This window comes from Myotis davidii, unplaced genomic scaffold (genome assembly GCF_000327345.1).
Source record: "Myotis davidii unplaced genomic scaffold, ASM32734v1 scaffold242, whole genome shotgun sequence".
NCBI lineage: Eukaryota > Metazoa > Chordata > Mammalia > Chiroptera > Vespertilionidae > Myotis > Myotis davidii.
Window position 1 is genome coordinate 193359 of NW_006295821.1, and position 22204 is coordinate 215562.

A 22204-nucleotide genomic window follows, 5' to 3' on the forward strand; every position below is an offset into this window, starting at 1 on the left:
GTTTAAGTATAAATAAAAGTATTAGGAGAAAATGGGTGATTCCTTTATAACCCTGAAATAAGGAAGCCTTTTAAAACTACGACTCAACATCTAATGGAAGTCAACTACATTTTTTAAATGGCAAAAAGGAAAGTCAAGAAAAGATAATCTGAGAAAAGTACTTTCAACACATATCTCAAGGGCTAATCTCCCTTAATTTATAAGGAGCTCCATTATAAATTAAAAACATTAAATGATTAGCAGCCTAATTTTCAAAAAGGCAAACAAGAAATTTAAATAACTTAAACAAATGAGAAGGTGCTCAGTCTCACTTGTATGACAAATGCAGTAAGCTCCAGCTGGGATAGCTGTTTTCAGTTCTCAGACTGACAAACACAAAAAGTAGAAACTGGCTCCCACTGGGGGCTCTCTACAGAGAGTCATTCATGACTCCTTGTGGGAGAAAAATGGAAACCATGGAACACAACAGTAATTTTGAGCAAAACTGTCAAAAAGCACTTGCCCCTGACAGCCTCTGAGAATCTGGAATCCAGCATATGCATGAAATATATACATACATACATACACAAAGGTCATTAACTGCAGCACTGTATGCAATAACAAAAAATTGAAAAGAACCAAGCATCCAGCAATGGCTGCTGAGCTATGGTATAACCCAGTGGTTGGCAAACTGTGGCTCACGAGTCACATGTGGCTCTTTGGCCCCTTGAGTGTGGCTCTTGCACAAAATACCGACTTCTGCGCATGGGCCACGAAGTTTCAATCGCACTGTACCTGTGCGCCCGCACATGGTATTTTGTGGAAGAGCCACACTCAAGGGGCCACAGAGCCACATGTGGCTCGCGAGCCGCAGTTTGCCGACCACTGGTATAACCACACAGAGCGTTATTGTGTGACTAAATAAAGACTAAAGACATTCTCTCTTTACTGATAGGGAATTTTCTTCAAGATATATTAAATGGGGGTAAAAGATATAGGACAGTATTTGCAGTATGCTACTTCTTGCATAAAACAGGAGGAAACCAAGATTATACCAGTGTCTCTTTGTATTTGTGTAAAGACCCCGGTAGGTACATGGGATCCTGAGGCAGTGACTGCCTACGGGGTGAAGAATGGGCATGCGGTGACGGGATCAGAGCAAGAATTCTCAAGGCGTACCTCTCATATGACAGACGCTCCTCAATTCACGGGGTGTCACAGCTTCATAAACCCATCATGAGCTGAAAATATCGTAAGTTGAGAGCACATTTAACACACCTGACCTACCCAACAGCATAGCTTAGCCTCGCCTACCTTAAACATGCTTACAAATCAGCCTACATATGAGCATGATCTTGAGTTTCATTTCAAGAGTAATTGCCTTCCTCTTCTTCTCACCAGAAGCAGGAGGCTCAAGCATATGGGCTTTTTGTGGACATGATGGGACACAGAAACACAAAACACAATATCCAAACACGCTGGCAACACAGCACACTAGAGTATTGGTTGTTCCCCTCCTGATCATTGGGCTGAATGGGAGCTGAGGCTCACTGCGCAGCATCACAAGAGAAAAACATGCACATTGCTAGCCCAGGAAAAGATCAAAATTTCAAGTACAGTTTCTACTGAGCGTGTATCGCGTCACACCATCGTAAAGTTGAAATACCATCAGTCAAACCATTGTAAGTCAGGGACCATTAGTATTTTGACTTTGAACCATAAAGATGTTTACTATTTATTACAAAGCAAAACACAGAAAAGAGGAAAGTTGAAGTAGGGGTGGGGAACGGGGTAGGAGGGGGGAAGAGAACCCAGTCAGCTGCCAGAGAGAATAGATGCAATCTTGAAAGATTCAGTATTAATATGAAACTGAGGTTTGGACTTGGTATAACTACTAAATGGGAGTCTTGAAGGTCTCTCTCAGCAGCCAGAAAACAATAGAATCCAATGTTCTATATGTAGAGCAATTGAGAAATAATGTGTAGAATTCAGAAAAGAGGAGATCTGGGACCTGGAGAGTATATGCTAAGTGAAATAAGCCAGAGGGGACGGGAGCAGAAGCAGGGTGAAAGGGGTCAATGGGAGGGGGTGGGAGGGGGGACAACATCTGTAATATTTTCAACAATAAAGATAAAAAAATAAACTGATGAACAAAAAAGATCCAGAGGCCTTGAAGATGCAACAGACTGACCTATTTCAGAGGAAGGGGAGGGTTGGCGGGGGGGGGAGAGATTAACCAATGAACTCATAGGCATAGTCCATGGACAGACAATAGTTCAGGGAAGGCCTGGGGAGGGGACGGGAGCAGAAGCAGGGTGAAAGGGGTCAATGGGAGGGGGTGGGAGGGGGGACAACATCTGTAATATTTTCAACAATAAAGATAAATTAAAAAAAAACACAAAAAGAAACAAAAATAATGTTATAAAAGTCCTACACAGTGTATAAAACTGAATACAAAATTACAACACACTGCAATGCACTGTTGCTAGCAGCCCATCTTCCCAAACCCAGGATTCCAAAAGTGCCTTATGAAACCATTCTCACTTGAATGAACAAAGATTACGTTTGTCCCCTGGAACAAAGGAGCCAGCCACATTCCAGAAAGGTCAGTGTTAAGGTAATCTCAGGTGATCTCTGCAATTGAGAAGCTGTAAACCTCTGAGAATCTCTCAGAAGTCTTTTGCTTTGCCAGGTGAGTTGAGCCATAATGCTCTGTTTGGGGTTTTACATGCACACATGCACTCACTCACAGACACACACATGCAGATACACACACACACACACACACACACACACCCCTTCTCCTAGGGTCACCAACAATTATAGCATTAAGGGCCCCATAGCAGGGAGGACACCTCTCCCCATGGGATCCACAGCCACCTCTCCACAGGCCCTTTAAGAGCTCAGGTGGGACAGACTCCAGGACCAGCTTTTCCAGACTCTCCAGGGCCCTAGGGAAGGCCTCAACTTCCAGAGGCAAAGTGTGCTGCTAACCCAGCAAGACAGGATCGCAGGAAACTCCAGGCGAGTGTGCTCACCTTCGGCCTCTAGTCTCTCACTGGGCTGAGGAGGTGGGGATCTGTAAGGAGAAAGACATTGGGCTTGCAGATAGACCTGAGGCGGTCATTGTTGGCAGTGCCTTTAGGTAAGCGGGCCCTCAGGTGACAGTGGCTGTGGCCACTGCGCAATTCCATTCCTGCAGTTGGCAGATAAGCGCCCAGCCTGTTTTGTCTTCTGGACGGAAAGTATAGTGTCAGTCACCGGTGACTGACATGGGGCTTAACGTGTTAGCGACCGAGAGGCCTGACATCTCTGACAGACAACCCTACTAGACAAGTTACCCAGGTAAAAGAAAGTGTGGTGAATGAAAACATGTACAGTATCAGCCATGTATACAGAAATGAGAGCTATAAATATACATGCTTATATTTAAAAAACACACACAATAGAAGGATTAACGTCAAAAACTAAAAGGGAAAAATAGATTACTTATGGAAGAAGGTAAAAACAAGAAGGAAGACCCAGGGACAGACCCCAGACATCTCCGAACCCGGCTTGGCTTTGGAAATATGCAATTATCCTATATAATTACAAAACAAAGTGGAAATTTAAGCAATCCTTGAAAAATTAAAAATACAACAAAGGAACTTATTCATCGGGTTGGTGGCATAGTCACACAGAGAGGATTTCAAAACACAGTAATCTGACTAAATCCCTCAAGTTCCTACAGGCCAACAATCTAAATTCCAACTTCCTCAGGAAAAATGTTATGGTGACCGTGAGGACTGCTGTTCTGATACTATTGGATGTGTATGTGGGAAACGGCACATAAGCCATTATATTGCTGTCATTGGAAAAAGGGATTTGGGGCAGGGGAACAGGAAGATACAGATCCAAGATCTAAGTGATCCTAAAATTGAATTGCAAGTATCAGAACTAATTCATATAGATGTTTCTCTTTTCTAGACCATCCGTGAAGTGTAACTTGCGCCTAAGTGTGCAATTGATGAGTTTTGACAAATGTATACACTTGTGCACCCACTGTCACTCCAGAAATAGAATATATGCATCACTCAAAAATTCCCCTCATCACCTCTGCAATCAATCCCCACACCTGCCTTTGACCCTCAAAACCCTAATCTGCTTCCTGTAGCTGTGAGATTAGCTTTCCCTTCTCTAGAGCTTCCTGTACATGAAGTCATGTGGCAGCGACTCTTGTGTGTGACTCCTTTCACTCACAATGTTTCCGAGACCCATCTGGGTTGTTGCATGAATGAACAGCCTGTTAGTTTTTATTGCTGAATAGTATTCTGTAGTATGAACTCATAGATATATTTTAAGTTAAAACGTATAAGATATCCCAGGCCTGTCCACTGAAAAGGCATAGAAGCAATGACCAACCCATTGGCAATGGGTATTCCAGGTGCCTAGCTTGTATACTATTCTTTTTAATTAAAGTACAGTTGGCATAAGTATTATATTAGTTTCAAGTGTACTTCTCAGAGTTAGGAGATGGTCCAGGTCTCCTGAACCACATTGAGTGGAGTCAAAAGCCTGCCATGAAGAGGTTTCCAGGACCCCCAAAAAGAACAATTTGACCAATAAAAATAGCTGTGATGGATTTTAAAAATATAAAATATTAAAATCATTGAGTTCAAAATGATATATATATATTTTATTTTATTTTATTGATTTTTTACAGAGAGGGAGAGGGATAGAGAGTTAAAAACATCCATGAGAGAGAAACATCGATCAGCTGCCTCCTACACGTCCCTCACTTGGGATGTGCCCACAACCAAGGTACGTGCCCTTGACCTGAATCGAACCTGGGACCCTTCATCCGCAGGCTGATGCTCTATCCACTGAACCAAACTGGTTAGGGCTGATATATATTTGTTAAATAATAAGTTTACTGATTTTTGAGAGAGAGGTAGAGATAGATAGATAGATAGATAGATAGATAGAGAGAGAGAGAGAGAGAGAGAGAAACATGTGAACTGGCAACGTACTGGTGCACAGAATGACGCCAGGATGATGCCCAACCAACTTCGCCACTCTGTCCAGGGCTAAAATATTTTTTTAAAACTCTAACCAATTCCTAGGAATGTGCTAAGGAACAAACACACTATTCCAGAAACTGTTAAATAAGAAGGAAAGAATCAAGCATTTATACTGACTCTCCTAGAACTTAAATAAATGAAAAAGGAATGATTGAATGAGAACATCTGCAACTCTTGAGAATTAATAGACCTATGTAATAGGCCAACGGCTGCCAACATCCCCAAAAGACAGACAAGCAAACAGTCACATGCTTCTCGGTTGGAAGGGTGCCACCATGACATCATCTTAAAAATAAACAAAGATCCAGGAGCTGGTTCAGGTTCTCATGAACAACCAATTTATAAGAGATACAAGGAAGGACAAAAGACGCATGCACGTGCTGCTCTGGGGTACAACAGCACAGTGCAGACACTCCACACAGCAAAGGACACGCTCATCTCAGCCCCTGAATTACAAGGAGGGTCACCAGCTGTGTGGCATGACTACCTCCATGGCCACACGACTCTTGGTGATGTGGTATAAATGACTGTTGAAGGGTAGCAGAACACACCACCCCAACATATGCCACTTTGGTGTACGGATGGTTTTGAGCTGAAGGCAGCTAAGAAGCAGCAGACACAAGATCTCTTTTGCCCAGGAGGCCCAGCCGCTCCCCCAGGCCTGCCCTTCCCCTTGTGACTGGGAAGAAGCATTGGGGCTGCCTTTATTCCTTCATTCATCTCTAGCCCTTTACCCAAGGGCCACCAATAGAAATCCAGGAATATTCTCCAGACACACCTTTCCTTCAGAATTGCTGGGTGAGCTCCCGCCTTTGTTATGAGCACAGTTGGGTCAGTCCCAGTGAGACAGTGAGGATGGGGACAGCGCCTGAGAATCGGCACCTGTATGAGCAGCCTGTGGGGGTGGGGTGAGGGGTGCAGGACAGGGGTCAGCATAGGATGGGAGACCAGTCCTCATGCCTATGGGGTACAATCTCATATCCTGCCTCCGGAAACATGTACTCTCAGAGAGATAATAAGGTTCCCAAGCAGAAAAACAGAGGAAAACAAATTATATAAATGTGTAATAATAAATGTGTACATTTTGGTGCATATTTAAATTTTTTAAAAATATTTTTTATTGATTTCAGAGAGTAAGGGAGAGGGAGAGAGATAGAAACATCAATGATGAGAGAGTATCACTGATCGGCTGCCTCTTACATGCTCCCTACTAGGGATTGAGCCCCCAACCCAGGCATTTGCCCTTGACCGGAATCCAACCCGGGACCCTCAGTCCACAGGCCGATGCTCTATCCACTGAGCCAAACCAGCTAAGGCTTGGTGCATATTTTATATCTTTTCTCAAAATGATACATACCTTGTATTTACAAAATTGCTATCATAGTGCATGGTTTTAAAATTGGCTGATTCACTTCTTAGAACATAAGACATGGGAGAATGATCATTCTAACAGCTAAATAATTTCACCAAACCCCTAATACCGTGATTTTGCTTTTCCCTAAAAATTCATTATCATAAATAATGACCATGATAAACATCTTTGTTCATGAACCTTTGTAACAGTTTTAAAAATTAATTCCTTAGTTTAAATTTCTACAAGTGGAAATTGCTGATTGAAAACAAAATATTTGAAGTTTTTATCCATACCATCAACTTGTTTTCCGGTATAGCTACAAGGATTGACATTCGTATCAGCAGTGGATTTTAACTTTTTGTCCATAAAAATGGAGAAAAGGAGCGCTCCTTGTTAAATTTGCATTTCTCATTTCTATTTATTTATAGTGCAGTATTTTCCTGTCTTTATGGTGGTGTGTCATCTCTGTAGGCCTCCTAGTGAGCTTTCTGCTAAGGCATTCATCCTGTTGATTCTGCCGTGTAAGACATTTGCATATATGAAGGCCATATCTTTTGTCATGTGGTCACTTTTTTTCTAGTTTTTCACTTGTGGTTAATCTTCTTCATTGAGATTGGTAACGTACAGTTTTTTTGTTTGTTTTTTAAAATATATATTTTTATTGATTTTAGAAAGAGAAAGAGAAAGGTATAGAAAGATAGAAGCAGAGATGAGAGAGAAACATCAATTGGCTGCCTTCTACATGCCCCCTACTGGGGATTGAGACTGCAACCTGGGCATGTGCCCTGACCAGGAATCGACTGTCTCCTCCTGGTTCATGGGCCAACACTCAACCACTGAGCCACACCAGCCAGGCTCTAACATACAGTTTTAACCTTCAGGTAGTAAAATTTCTTCCTTTTCTCCTTTTCCCTCAGATCCTTCAGTAGAATGCATCTCCTTCTCTAACAGAATCACTTCCAACAACCTAGCACCACTTGCCGCTCAGTTTGGCCAATCCATCCACTGCCCATCCTACGTGCTAGTGCAGTGCCTCCCAAGTATTTCCATGATGTGCACATGAAAGATGAAACATCTGTACAGGACACAGGGGTGAGTGGTCAGGGCTGTCTCAGACCTCCACAGGAGGCCGAGGGGATCAAGGCTTCAGTCCGCTCTAGCCCACGTTGGGCACAGCCCACTGCTGTGGACCGCAGGGAAGGAGATACTCCCAGTCCTCACACTCCTCAGTGACTCTAGAGATGCAGGAACCCAGGTTGCCAGAGAGGAAAACAGTAAGAATTCTGCTGGAGCCCAGGCACACCCCCAGGGCAGAGACTGTGAACAGCAATCACAGGGGGACTGCTTCAGAAACAGGTGATATTTTTGTGGATCTTGAATAAATGGGTGGGGTTTTAACCAGGAAGTGAACAAGGCAAGAGGGAGAAGGATTTCTACGCAGTGAGAATGGTTCAAACAAAGCAAAGACCATCTCCCCAGGTGACCCCTCAGCACAGCTGGGAGAAGGTGGAGGCGCATACAGTTTGGTGTCTTGTCGACGCAGCATGTTCTCCACTGATTCATACTGACAAATGCACTTTCTCTGGAGGAGACTTTGGGGCCATGATGACCTTATCATACAGCACATATTATAAAGCACACAGTTAGATAGAAAACCCACTAACTTTCTAATAAAACACTCACAATACCACTGCCCCTCCTGGGCGTGCCGCAGAAGTGGTGCGGCTGCCAGGGATGGGGGATGAGAAGATTTGGAGCTCTCGTAGCTGAGCTGCTTTCCAGGCACCTGCAGTTCATGTGAAGAACATTTCTCTACCAGCTCAGGGTCGTTATTCCCAGTTCTAGGTAATTCATGGCTTCCATTCAAATCAACGATGAAAAGCGCCAAATCCATTCCACTTAGAAGAGTCCATCTCGGAGATCTTGGAGACCAGAGGAGTCCCTGGCATCTCCAAAGGCCATGCAGAGGCTGTTGGGGGATTAATCCACTCCAAGCCCTTCTTACCTATGACCTGGAGGGTCGCAGCCCCTGTGCCCTCCCTCTGGCCCCAACCACACCTCATCCTGGCCCTTTAAGACCTATTAGGAGAAGTATTCATGCTTCTAGCACAGGGGTGGGCAAACTTTTTGACTCGAGGGCCACAATGGGTTCTTAAACTGGACCGGAGGGCCGGAACAAAAGCATGGATGGAGTGTTTGTGTGAACTAATATAAATTCAAAGTAAACATTATTACATAAAAGGGTACGGCCTTTTTTTTTTTAGTTTTATTCATTTCAAAGGGGCTGGATCCGGCCCGCGGGCTGTAGTTTGCCCACGGCTGTTCTAGCATCAACTAGTAACACTGCAGTAATTTGTAAATGCAGTGCAGTGAACATCTATATTATAAAAGGTCAGTGGCCATAACGCCGTAATGACCAAACAACCAGTCACCAGGAGGTGCATAGAGCACCTCTCGGTCCCTCCCCTGACCCGCAAGCCGCTCTCAGCAGTGGGACAGGGCTCGCAGCCCGGTGAGTCTGGGTCTCGTGCAATTTCACGCGCTGGGCCTCTAGTGTATTCTAAAGAATCAGAACTCCTGCTAGCTTCCTGAATAATATAAAAAGTCCAAGTGAAGAAAACCAAGGGATCAGGGAAGGTTAAAAAGAAGTTAATTATTTATAGCAACACTGAAAGCTCCATTTCCACAAACGTCTTTGGAGAATGTCCCACTTGGGACTCATAAAACCACAAAGATAAGACCAACCAAGCCCAGCCTCTTAGTGGGCACTTCCCAGGACGGCTTTGCAATATCAGATCGCATCCAAGGAAAAAACAATGACTCTCTCGGGAAAATGACACGAGCATTGGAAGACAAGGAACCAGAAACCGTAGCGTCTATTATACTGTGCACAACTCGACCCCCTGAAAAGGCCACAGTCACTGCGATTCATTCATCCTTCATTAGGCGGTGATTACAGTCAGTGCCAGAGACACTGGAGATCATCAGAGAGCCAATTTCCTTCCAAGCATCCGTTTCCTGTGGTCATTTTTGCCTTTCCCAAAATGCGTTTTCAGTCCAAGCTGCTTCCGTAAAACCCTCTGTGAGGCTCTCCCATAACGTGACCGCTGTCGCCTCATAGTTTTCAAGTCCCCCTCTTCCTGCCGCTCTTTCCGACCCCCCAGCTTTCTCCAGGTGGACATGCCCACACCTCCCGGCCCCTCCCAGAATCCTGTACAATCTCTCATCACAAATGCATGCAGGCCTTTTGTTCAGCCACATGAAGTTACCAATATTCAAAGGTTTTTGACTTGCACAGTGGCAACCTCATGATTGAGCCTAATATTTCAGATGGTCTTTATTTACTTTAAGTCCAAGTCAGGGACTGCATTTTAATTGTGTGTCCCTCCCCCCCCCCACACACACACATACACAAAGCTGTGCCAGTCCTTGTTTAAGACACTCAAGAAATTGTTGGGGTGGGGGGGAAGGTTGGCATCATTAGCCAATTAGAATCCACAAACCTTTTAAAAGAGTGAACATGCACGACAATGGCATTCTAAAAACAGGAGCGCTCACCTGTGCCACCTGACAGGCCGTCACAGCCACTGGCACTGGTTCTGCCCTTCACCTCTGCTGGGGCAAGGAAACTGCTCATCATTATAAGCACATCTTCCGGATCTCCCACGCTCAAGTCTTACGATGAACAAAATGTTCCCAGACAAATGCTTCCTTGCCTGACTCGTAGCTGGTTTGGTGAGACATCTCCTGGAGAAACAGGACGGCAAGCCGAAACCCTGCTGCACGGGACTGCGGGTACCACGGACATGGGGTCACCTACCCTGTTCAATGGGCGATGCGGGTGTGTGTGGGACAGAGGCAGATGGGAACAGATGCCAACGTTCACTCATGCTAAGGCGGAACGGCAGTGGTTGCTCACACAGATCTGGTGTCTACGTATGAAGGCACCGTGTGGAATCCGGAGAGCTAGAAATCTGGAGATCCAGTGAAGCTTTAAAAGCTCCCCTTGCTAAAAGGTACTGTGTGTACATGCCCACGCGCGTGCACACAAGCCCATGTGTGCATACGAGCATGTGTGTGTAGCTCTAAAAGGGTTCTGCAGGTTAGGGGAGAGAGAAGAAATCACAGGACGGCGATGTTACTCAGAGCAGAGACACGTTCTGGGACACAGCTCTGAGCATCACTGTCGGGCACACCTTGCACTCACAGGACCCTCACAGCCCCCACTGGCACGGTGCCGCCGTTGCCACATGATGGAGAGGAGGTTCCACCCTGCGTGCATGCTCGTGGGGCTGGAGAGTGACAAAGTGACACACTGGCATTTGAACCTGGCGTTCCGCTCTGGGCCGTGTTGCTCATCACCACACAGGCACCTCATGCTGCTCAGCTAGGGAGACTCAGTGACACTAGGAAACGATTCAGGCAGTCAGGCTGGTGATAGACGGTCTCCATTTCCGCACAGGTCAACCCCATCCCAGCCCTCAAACCAAGACACGGCAGGGTCACTGGGGCCTGGGAAGCCGACCACTGCCATGCTCTGAGTGGTTACGGGCAGTTAATGTGCAGCCACGCTGAGCACTGAAAGACTAGCTCACCTTCCAGCCATAAAAGCTAATGATAAATGGGATCTGGACCCTCTAAGTCAGTGATGGCGAACCTTTTGAGCTCGGTGTGTCAGCATCACGGCACCCTAACTTAACTCTGGTGCCGTGTCACATATAGAAATTTTTGGATATTTGCAACCATAGTAAAACAAAGACTTATACTTTTGATATTTATTTTATATTATTTAAATGCCATTTAACAAAGAAAAATCAACCAAAAAAATGAGTTCGCGTGTCACCTCTGACACGCGTGCCATAGGTTCGCCATCACTGCTCTACGTCGTCCTCTCGCCGAGGAGGAAGCGTGCCTCCTTTCTAAGTCCTTTTCCCAGAGCAGAAGCCGCAGGCTTGGGGCAGCATCTTCCCAGCGGCCCTCTCCTCCCTTCGCTCTCCCAAGAAGTGACCATCTCACTGCCCACTTTATTCCTCACGTGGGTACATATCAGAGAACCAGAACTGTACCTGGGCAGTAAGTAAGAAAACTTGTTGGAAAGATGAGGCGCTCCCATCACAGGAAGACAAACAAAGTTTTAGGTTTCAGCCTCTCATTTGCAAACCATCACTGACCAGGGAAGTGACAAAAATCAAGTTTTAAACCTGCAAACTAAACACAGATGCTGGGGGGGCGGGGGGGGGGCGACCACACTGGAATTCAACCTCTCAGCCAGCCAAGTTCAAATAGCCAACCATGTTTACAAGTGCAAGAGTCCGTCAGCAGAATTGTGGCTCAGAGCTGCTGGGTCCGGGGACATTTACAAGTTCCCCCACAAGAGCACACATGATAATGCCAGACATCCAGCTGTGACCTTAGCCATGCACACCTGTAACAGGATTGCAACCCTGGACACAGCCCTGAGAGGGTGGCCAGGGGACAGCAGCACAGTTTTAGCTGTGCCCAAGTCCAACAGTGCGGGCTGATTATGGCGAATGCCATCCTAGGGCCAGGCCGAGAAAGCTCCGGATTTAGAACACAAGGAAGTGTTATCAGAGTGACTCAGTGGTTGAGCAATGACCTATGAACCAGGAGGTCATGGTTCGATTCCTGTTCAGGGCTCATGCTTGGGTTGTGGGTTCCATCCCCAGTAGGGGGGCGTGCTGGAGGCAGCTGATCAATGATTCTCTCTCATCCTTGATGTTTCTATCTCTCTCTCCCTCTCCCTTCCTCTCTGAAATCAATAAAAATGTATTTTTTAGAAGTGCTCAGATGAGCCTCTAGCTGTCGGCTCAGATTCACGCCTTCCCCTTCGGTAGTCAGTGACAGTGTTGCCTTGTCTAGTGAAAATGGTACTTGTGGAGTTAGTTTGCGGGGAAATGGCAACACATAATTAAATGCAGGCAACACTAAAAATGGGGAGCCATCACTTCCTTCCATTAAGAAATGCATGCGAACCCTCAGATTAGCCAGAAACAAGGAGAAAAGCATCCCCAGGCGAGGATGAAGGGGTCAGACTGAGCTTTGAGGAGTGTGGTACTCTCCCCACAGTGTGTGCTATTCATTCTGTCTTTAGGACGGGGTCATTGACCTGGTGACTGTCAAAAGCTTCCATACCCTGTCAATACGACAGCACAACACATTTAAACAAAAGCTCTTGTGTTTTTGAGAAGTGAAGTAAAGACTGGGAGTCGTTCCCTTCAGGGGCACAGTGTTTCGTTTAAAACCTAAATAGACATGTCTCATGATCTCTCACTGGAGCCAACCTCAGATAAAAATGTTAATTGAAATAAGCACCAGAAAGGCAAATGAACAAACATCTTGAGATGTCCTCACCTAGGTGAGCCAGCTAACAGCTGCCTGAGGTTTGCCCGCCCCCAGCATATGACCAGTGAAGCCATGTGTCAACTGTTCTCCCAGATCTAAAACCCATCCACCTCCTACAAAGACCAGAATAGCTAAGGACAAGGCTTTTGGGTCCGATTAGTAGCAAGAGCTTCCAGATCAAAATCAAGTTTAAAACCGGCCTCTACCTGCAGCTGTCCCCTCTAGTTGATCTTGAACAAGCCTGATGACGTCAGATACATCAATCTGAGGGTCACTTTCTTCCGTTTGGGCCCCATTGGATCCTCGCGGGGAAGAACAATCCTTGCTCCCCGTTTTCTTGCACAGGATAAATCTCCAACAGTCAAACATCGGTCTGTAGGGTGGAAAACAAATTTTAAAAGGAAAACGAGGTCACGCTGCCAATACACATCCGAGGTATTTCTTTGAACAAAGCCCAAACAACTAGATACAGCCTTTAGCAAAGTTTATTCTGAAATGGATATAGTATGTTTAAAATTATATTCATTCTTGCCCTGGCTCAGTGGTTGAGTGCTGACCTATGCACTAATAAGTCACCGTTCATTTCCCAGTAGGGGGTGTGCAGGAGGCAGCCCATCAATGTTTCGCTCTCATATTGATCTTTCTCTCTCCTCTCTCTCACTTTCCCTTCCTCTCTAAAGTCAGTAAAACATATTTCTAAAAAATTAAATTCATTCTTCTCCAATGAATATCAATGCTCAGTTTACCAAGCAAGCTTCTTTTATAATATTGAAGTGAAATAAAGGGTTACATAAACAAAAATTTACTTCTGCTGTTTAAGAGAAAGCAAAACCTAGATTTTTTTCCCCTTGACATTTAGGCTCTAGTTTCAAGGATATAAAAACCCCTGGTTCTCCTGGTTTCAATGTCACAGTCTATTTCACTGAACTGGCGAACTTTCAAAACCATGCCGACGGCTTATTCAGGTTACTTAAGAACATTTTAAATCCTCTAAGTAAAGAATGTCCTCAGCGTTCCAGAACAAACAGTAAAATCTTATTCCTCCAGTGAAAATTTGGCAGAGAAACATAAATCAGGTTGTTTTAGAAGCAATCTTGAATTTAAAGAGACAACTAGTAACTATATCTCAAACAGAAGCCATCTGAAATCCTTTGCTGGGCAAACAATTCACCTTTATTAGGTAATTGCTAACTACACTTCTTCAGACGTAGTGTTTTAGAATATTTATGGTTCATTACTCTTTCCTCCTGTTGGCTTCATACTGGCAGGGTCCCTTCTTTAAGAATAAAGGCGTAAATAATTGGACTTGAATAAATTTGACTTGTGGCTCCACAATCTCACCTTTCATTTTACTGCTTTACATTCTGCTTTATCCACTTCCGGTTTACTTTAGCCCCTGCCTCAAGGACCCCCCAGGGAAACCCTTCCTGCCCCTTCAAGGAGAACACTGGGAGATGAGAGACTGTGGCCTGCCCATGGCCACTGTTCTGCATCAATCCGTGGAGGGCTCTCTGCTGTCCCAGAAAGGCCCTGGTCACTCTGTCCAACAAGGTTCCCCCAGGTCCCTGGCCACAGGATGGCCGCTCGCGCTCAGCCACCCTCTGGGCACATAGGAAGCTTCATAAGCTCCCCTAATGCCGGCCGGCCATGGGGGAGGGGGGTTCCAATATGCCGCCTACTTGACAACTGCAGCAGAGTCTCAGTGATAGTTCCAGAGAGGAAGGAGCCACCACAAGACCGGGGACACACAGGTCAGATCCCAAACACTTCGGAGTGTCACCAATTCCACTCCTGTCCCTAACAAGAAGATATCACATTTCTCCCACGCCCTCCTCTTCTTGCCAAACCACAGTTCCCTTGGGCTTCACTGCCTGTCCTGTAAGATCTGCTCGCTCCTTTGTTTTTATTAATGCTGCTGGTGGTCAATGACTTGTTTGTTAACCCATATGCATTGTTCTTGTCTCTTGTCCAGGAATGTCTTCCAGTTCTTATAACCTGTTCCTTAAACGTCTTCGCACAACACCACCACCAAGAACCTTCATCGTGAAAATGAGAGAAGGTGAGCCACATGCCACACCCACTCCCCTCTGGCAGGACCTCGCGCCTCGGCATTTGTCACTTGTCCTTGGTCCTTGCTTCATCTTTCAGAGAAGATCAGACCATACCTGGTGCTCCAGGAAGGGCACAAACTGCCAAGCACAGCCAAAGACTTCCCATTGCTTAAATCTAGTTTTGACATTGAAAAAGAGGAAAAGGCCCTCGCTGGTTTGGCTCAGTGGATAGAGCAGGGGTGGGCAACCCCTGGCACGTGTGCCAGACATGACACGCCAGTAATTTTTGCTGGCACACAAAACCCTCTCTTATAATCTTCCATTTACAATTTTTTTCTTAATATAGATTTTTTTTATTTTTCAGATAAATTCAGTGTAGATGCATCTTAGATAAATAAATAATTTTACATAACAAATTATCTTAAAGACCATAGACATGGATTGACAAGAGAGGGGAAGAGCAATTTCTATGCCTCTGCCTTCACTCTCCCTGCCTTCCTAGATCCAACCAGTGTTTTGGTTTCACCACATATGCTTGTGAATCTTTGTTCTCAGTGATGAATTTTGTTAAGTCTCATAATAGGAGTAGCCTGACAGATGAAAGTAGTAGCTCGTGCATATCTCTGAAGGTCACGAAATATAAACCTGATGTAAAATCTGTCATCAGTGATGCAGCAGCAAAAGTCCCACTGATAATATCAAACGGAGTCATAAAGTTTTCTGTCGGACTATCAGTGTACATGTATACATTAAAAAATAAATGTATTTTTCATCAGCATATACTGAGTTTTTGGATGGCCGCTCGCGCTCAGCCACCCTCTGGGTTCGATTCTGGTCAAGGGCACACGCCCGGGTTGCGGGCTTGATCCCCAGAAGGGGCGTGCAGGGAGCAGCCAATTAATGATTCTCTCTCATCATTGATGTTTCTAGCTCTTTCTCCCTCTTTCTTCCTCTCTGAAATCAATAAAAATATATTTTTTTTAAAAAGAGGAAGAGTTCTCTGATTTAAAACAATAACAACAAGAGAAAATACTGATTTGTCCTGTTTCCTCCTAGTTCAGCAGTTCTCCCACTATGCCTGGCCAAGTCCCGGCTACCCAGTGACCGAGTTCTCACCTGTGTGCTGTGTGGGAAACGCTTAGGCTCTAGAGCAGCTGTTCTCAACCTGTGGGTCGCTACCCCTTTGGGGGTCGAACGACCCTTTCACAGGGGTCGCCTAAGACCATCGGACAACACATATATAATTACATATTCCTTTTGTGATTAATCACTATGCTTTAATTATGTAACAATGAAAATACATCTTGCATATCAGATATTTACATTATGATTCATAACAGTAGCAAAAATACAGTTATGAAGTAGCAACAAAAATAATTTTATGGTTGGGGGTCACCATAAAATTGGTGCAACTCTATTAAAGGGTTGCGGCATTAGGAAGGTTGAGAACCACTGTTCTAGATTCTATTGGGAGAATTTCAAACACCAGCAGGCTGATGGTGATCTTAAACCTGCAGAAGGACCAAGAAAAGGCTCTTCTGTGCCCACTGCCCAGGATCTCCCCCAGGTCCCGAGAGAGCTGTCCATAATCTGAGCCCTTCCAGCAACCCAAGAAAGGTTCCGGCTGTTTCTGTCCTCTATTCGGCAAGATTTTACAAGTATCAGTGTTCACTCGGTCTCAAGATAGGATTGAGAAGATCCAAGGTTTGGTTTTAATTTAGTTTGTTCTGAAAAACAGAACAAACGCACCCTTCACCTGACTTGCTGGGGAGGCCATCCCCCACTGGGCCAGGACAAGGTCCAGAAGGCCTCCCCTCCCTGGCAGGCCAGCCTGGGCACCTGAGACTGCTGGGTTTTGCTGAGGACAGCTGGTGCCCAGGGCCTGGGGAGGGCGGGGCTTCTGCCCAAGGCTCCCGCCTCCCACTAGGATTTTTATTTTTCAGCTATTTGGGACAACAGTATTCTCAAGAGTCAAGAATGTCATGCTCAAAAAAACCCTGAAACACACAGGCAGACACAGGCACAGTGGGTTTTCCACAGCTCCTGTAACCCTGGGAGCCCAGAACACAAGTCCAGATGTCAGACCAACCTCACCTGTCATTGACATCTGTTCCCTTTAACTTCAAGACTGGCATAACCACAGAGTAGCAAACTGTGGCCATGCCCTTCGGGTGTTCTGTGTCCGACTGAAAAACAGCCATGCTAAGCCACTAGGACTGCGGTAAAATGACAGTAGGCCCAAGGCTGGTCTTTCTCTCTCTAGAGCAGTGGTTCTCAACCTTCCTAATGCCGCGACCCTTTAATACAGTTCCACCAATTTTATGGTGACCCCCAACCATAAAATTATTTCGTTGCTACTTCATAACTGTAATTTTGCTACTGTTATGAATCGTCATGTAAATATCTGATATGCAGGATGTATTTTCATTGTTACAAATTGAACATAATTAAAGCATAGTGAGTAATCACAAAAACAAGATGTAATTATATATGTGTTTCCCGATGGTCTTAGGCAACCCCTGTGAAAGGGTTGTTCGATCCCCAAAGGGGTCGAGACCCACAGGTTGAGAACAGCTGCTCTAGAGCCTAAGCGTTTCCCACACAGCACACAGGTGAGAACTCGGTCACTGGGTAGCCGGGACTTGGCCAGGCATAGTGGGAGATCCAGGTCAACTAGCTTCATCAGCTTGTCCACCTGCCCCGCCGACATCCCAGCATCCCCGTGTGGTCCCCTGGGAGCTCAGGGCACAGTCATCAGGGCAGCCCCCACCGTCAAGGAGCGCGAATCCTGGGAGAGCTGGTCTGTACCTGGACCACAGTCCCATGCACACAGACAGGCAGACATCCCGGCTCAGCAGTGCTCCTGCTCACAGCGCAGTCACAGGGCCCTTGGGAGAGTTGGATGAAGGGAGGCCTGGAGGCTGTTCCACCAGGGCCCCCACTCGCACTAACAGGGAGCAATTGCATCCGTGTGAGAATCTGACTCTGCCTGCTCCAGCTGCTTCTTAATTGAAGCAGGAACACTAGAAAAATGCATTTAAAATGGAAATACCCCAACCGGCTGCATTGGTGGCACTCGTAACAAATGCATTCTCAGTAATGAGTTGCCCATATTAACAGTGTGGTCCTACCATTCACTAAAAAGAAAGAGCTGAAGGTAAGCGGGGGGCGGGGAGGCCAGTGTCTAGATGTGAGGGGATCAGCTGCTTTCCCTGCACCCCCTTATCTGTCATCTCCTCCTCCCCACTGCTCCATCTCCTCCATCCATTCTCCATCTTCACCCCCACCCCCTCTCTTCACCCCCTCACTCAGGTCCCACCTTGCACGCCCCCTTTGTGTGGACAGGAACAGGGCCTTTCCCACAGGAGTCAGTCCGGCCCTGCATGCTTTCTCTAACCTTCATTCTGAATAAGAAGTCGACAAGGGGGAAGGGAGACACCGAGAAGATGTTAAATGCTTGCCAGCTGGTACTTTCGTTGGCATCCACATCACCACTTTGTTCTTACATTTGTTCAGAGTTGTATCTTTGTTTCAATTTAGTAAAGTGGAACCTCGTTTCTCAAAGGTCTCCCATCTCGAACAATTCGCTTCTCAACCTGACAGCCCTTTCATGCTGATACCTGTATGAGGAGTCATGCATCTCTCAGGTGGCAAACAAGGAAGAGAATCTGAGTCCATTTACCACTGTTAAAACCTCGGGATATTGTGCTATGGATATGTTCCTGTGTGTTTTCGCTTTTGTTGCTGCTTATAATTATTGTAAAATTTTCATTTTTTATTGTACATTTCCGTTTTTGTTGAATTTTCATTTTATTTCATGCCTTTTTTGTTTTTAAAGTGTTTATTTATAGACTAAATAGTACAAGAGACATATACTGTATATAAGAAACGTTAAGATAGGGAATCATTTGGGGATCTGGAACAGATTAATTCAATTTACATTATTACTAATGGGAAAAAATGATTCTGTTTCCAAACAGCCTTCCGGAACAAACTAAGTTTGGGAAATGAGGAGCCACTGTAATTTGAATAATACTCTCTACTTTCTCAAGAGATTGGGCTGAATGGCCCCCAACTGTGAGTTACAGCCAGCAAACACTTCACCTGGCAATCCCAAAGGCTGCCTGTCTGGTGCAGGTTTTTCAGATGGAGACTCGGTGGCTCCACACCCCCTCCATGCGGAAAACCCTCTCTCCTATGGGTCCCATCTCACCAACTCATCCTCCTCTCCACCCACCGGGGGCTGCAGGACAGGACCGTCCCCTGTCCCCAGAGGTGTGAGGAGAGGGCGGTGGCCCCTTCCAGCGGCAGCTGATCCGAGGAGGCTGGAGCAGAACTCAGAACTTGGGAAGAGATACTGGGAGGTTCTGGGCAGGGCTTGGGTTTCCTGTGGATTCTGGAGCTGACGAGTGCTGCCATGATGTTTGATGAGTCACACTCAAGATAGGCCCCTGACCACAAAGTCAAGCTGTCCAGCCCTCCCGATGTCCAAGAGCTTCATGGTAACCATGGAGTGTCTGGTAGCCTGTCATGGGCTGGAGTTCTGAAAGTTTTAGTGGAGGAAGCCAGGAGGAAGCATGGTTATGTGGCTGTCCCAAAGGGAAAGTGCTACAGACAGGCAATGCCAGCTCAAAGCCCATGAGGACACCACAAGCACCAGGGCAGTCCTCGAGGGGGTGCTGTCCTTCACGGGGTGCTACGTGGGCCTCTCCCAGCCCCCTCAACAACTGCACAGGCAAACCCCGCCCAGTTCCCCGAAGCCTCCTCTGCAATACAGGTGCTCAGCCCAAAGCAGTTTTTGCTGCAGGTGTTTTGGTGAAGACATCCCCACCCCCTCCTCCACGGCCCTCTTCAAGGGAGAAGTCACTGCCACCACCAGGCCTGCTTCAGGCGCGGGCTCCAGGCCACCTCGGCCAGGCTCGGGGGGCTCAGGGCCCAGGAGCCCTCATGCTAACAAGCAGCCTCTGAGACTGCAGGGAACCGCAGGCCCCTCTCCCCTGAAGATCACTAGGAAAACAAACCTGCGTGTCCTCCCAGCTCAGCCCAGAGTCTCCCTGTTCTCGGGAGCGGACACAAAGGGTGAAATGGAGTGAATTTAAGAAAAAAAAGCTTTACCCAGAACATGATATGTCTCACACGATTGCTACTATTACACTTCTAACTACGACTTTGCCAGGAGCCTCTTACAATCGTACCACATCAACTAACGAGGGGGCCAGATGCTGTCAATCAGAAACATTCTTGAGAATACGTACTACAGTCTCCTCCGCTTCAGTTTCAGGCTTCCCCCGTGGTACAAAAGGCAACTAAATAACCCAGCGGCAGAGACCTCTCCTTTTGACCTGACCGTAATTTCACTGCGAGTCCCCAAGATGCTGCCTTTCCCGGGTAAATGTCCAGATCTTATTTAAAGTCCTCAACCTCCGAAAGGGAGCATGTCAACTAGAAAGCTGATCTGGGCCCACCTGGTTATGACATGAGTGCGATAAAGCCCTGCGGTGAACAGAGGAGGGTTTCACAGAGCGCTGTGCTCCCTGCACTGCACCCTGCAGCCCCCGCACCTTCACAAGGTAGATTACTGCCCCCCTCCTCGCTGTTCTTGCAGGTCTCTTGTAAGAAAACTTTGCCTCTACCACGCTTAAAAAAATAAAAAATAGCCCTAGCTGGTTTGGCTCAGTGGATAGAGCGTCGGCCTGCGGACTCAAGGGTCCCAGGTTCGACTCCGGTCAAGGGCATGTACCTTGGTGGTGGGCACATCCCCAGTATGGGGTGTGCAGGGGCAGCTGATCGATGTTTCTCTCTCATTGATGTTTCTGACTCTCTATCCCTCTCCCTTCCTCTCTGTAAAAAATCAATAAAATGTATATTAAAAATAATAATAATAAAAAGTGTCGCTCCAGAAATTGGGAGTATGTAACACAGAGAGTTGTAGCTAAGCCTCCAGGGCCCCACGCCCACCCTCTCGGCTGCAAGCCGCTGGGTGCAGTGCTCTACAGCAGCCTTCACACCCATCACTTGCTTTCACAATTCTGTGAGGCAGCCAGCGGAGGCGTCACCCCCATTTCACATAGAGCAAAACTGAGGTTCACTGAGGCGTTGGTGTTCCTGACCAGCACTGCTCCCAGGAGTGTTGGCCATCTCTGCCCCAGCAGGTCCCTGCCCAGACTGTGAAGTCAGGGTTCAGGAGGGGGCTGCAGGGCCCACAGTCTGAGGAGCTGAAAATCGAAGGGGATCCTAAAATAGAGCCGAAAACCCTCCCTTCCTCTGGGTCCAACTCATCCTCCTCTCCACCCACCGGGCGCTGCAGGGCAGGACTGTCCCCTGTCCCCACAGGTGTGAGGGGAGGGCGGTGGTCCCTTCCAGGGGCAGCTGATCCGAGGAGGCTGGAGCAGAACTCAGAACTCCGGACATGTCAGTCTGAGAACTCAGGTCTCAAAACCAGCTTTGGGCCGGTCAGTCCATGGATTTGCATATTAGAAGACCCTCCAGTCAATGTGAGGGCTCCTCAAAGGGTCCCCACCCCACCCCCACACTTACCCGCCAGTGGGGTCTCCTGCCTGCACAGGAGTGGGCTGCAGGCACTCCACCACCAGCAGCCTCTGGGACTGAACTTCTATTTTTGTGGCTCAGCCCTGCCACTTGGTGGCCAGGCATCCTGGGGCCTCCCACGGCCATCCCCTGCACATCCTGCCTGTGAGCTCACGGTCACCTTAACCCCTTCCTTGGCCAGGGCTCCCGTGCGGTCTATTAGGGGCAACACCGGGCCACCTGTCCTGGGGCAGGGATGTTTCCAGTAAAGTTAAGACTGCAGTTGCTCTAGAAAAAAAGTCTCCTCCAGGTTCCTCCTCATCCCCTACCCTCCACCCGGGATCCTATTTAAGTGTTTAGTGCTACACAGGAGCCGGGAAGACGTTAAAAACGTTGTGAGAATAGCCTGGGAGCTGAATGAGAAAATGACACTCTCTTTTTTAAACTGCAGGAGTCCTCTTTTCCTTACCCCTTTGGAAGGCAAAGCAGCGAGACTTCGGGCCAAGGTCCTTTCCACAGCTGAGCTGGGGGTCTGCTGGCCCAGAGGAGCGCTGGCCAGACAGCACCCATCCACGCTGCCCTGTCCTCACACCTGTGCCCCCAAGGGATGCTCCGCAGGCAGGGGAGCTTGCGGTGTGGCTCTAGGAGGTGTGAGGGAACCTCCGAAGGACAGGGCCCCTTTGGATGGCACCTGCCCACGACCATGGAGAGGGTATCTGTGCAAGTGGAGCCCGCGCGAGGACGCCCTGGATCCGAGCTCCCAGGCAGGGATCCTGGGGCTCCCAGAGGCCAGACGCCTGCGGCGGCGGGGGTTTAGGGGGGGAATAGTCCGAGCCCGCCCAGACCCCGTCCCTTCGCCTCCCGGATAC

At 47.2% G+C, this 22204-nt stretch overlaps 1 protein-coding gene across 4 annotated transcripts in view; it reads right to left on the bottom strand.

Annotated features, from left to right (window-relative positions):
- The window catches only part of MCF2L (MCF.2 cell line derived transforming sequence like), a 188318-nt gene extending 166914 nt beyond the window's left edge, over nucleotides 1-21404 (bottom strand). For all 4 annotated transcript variants that reach the window (XM_015568426.1, XM_015568423.1, XM_015568421.1 and 1 more), the window contains exons 1-2: nucleotides 21345-21404; nucleotides 12963-13129 (exon numbers count right to left, since the gene is read on the bottom strand). In XM_015568426.1, coding sequence (XP_015423912.1) covers nucleotides 12963-13125 — 163 coding nt within the window. In that variant the 5' untranslated portion in view covers nucleotides 13126-13129; nucleotides 21345-21404. The remainder of the gene's footprint in view (nucleotides 1-12962; nucleotides 13130-21344) is intronic.
- Nucleotides 21405-22204: the final 800 nt, after the last annotated feature.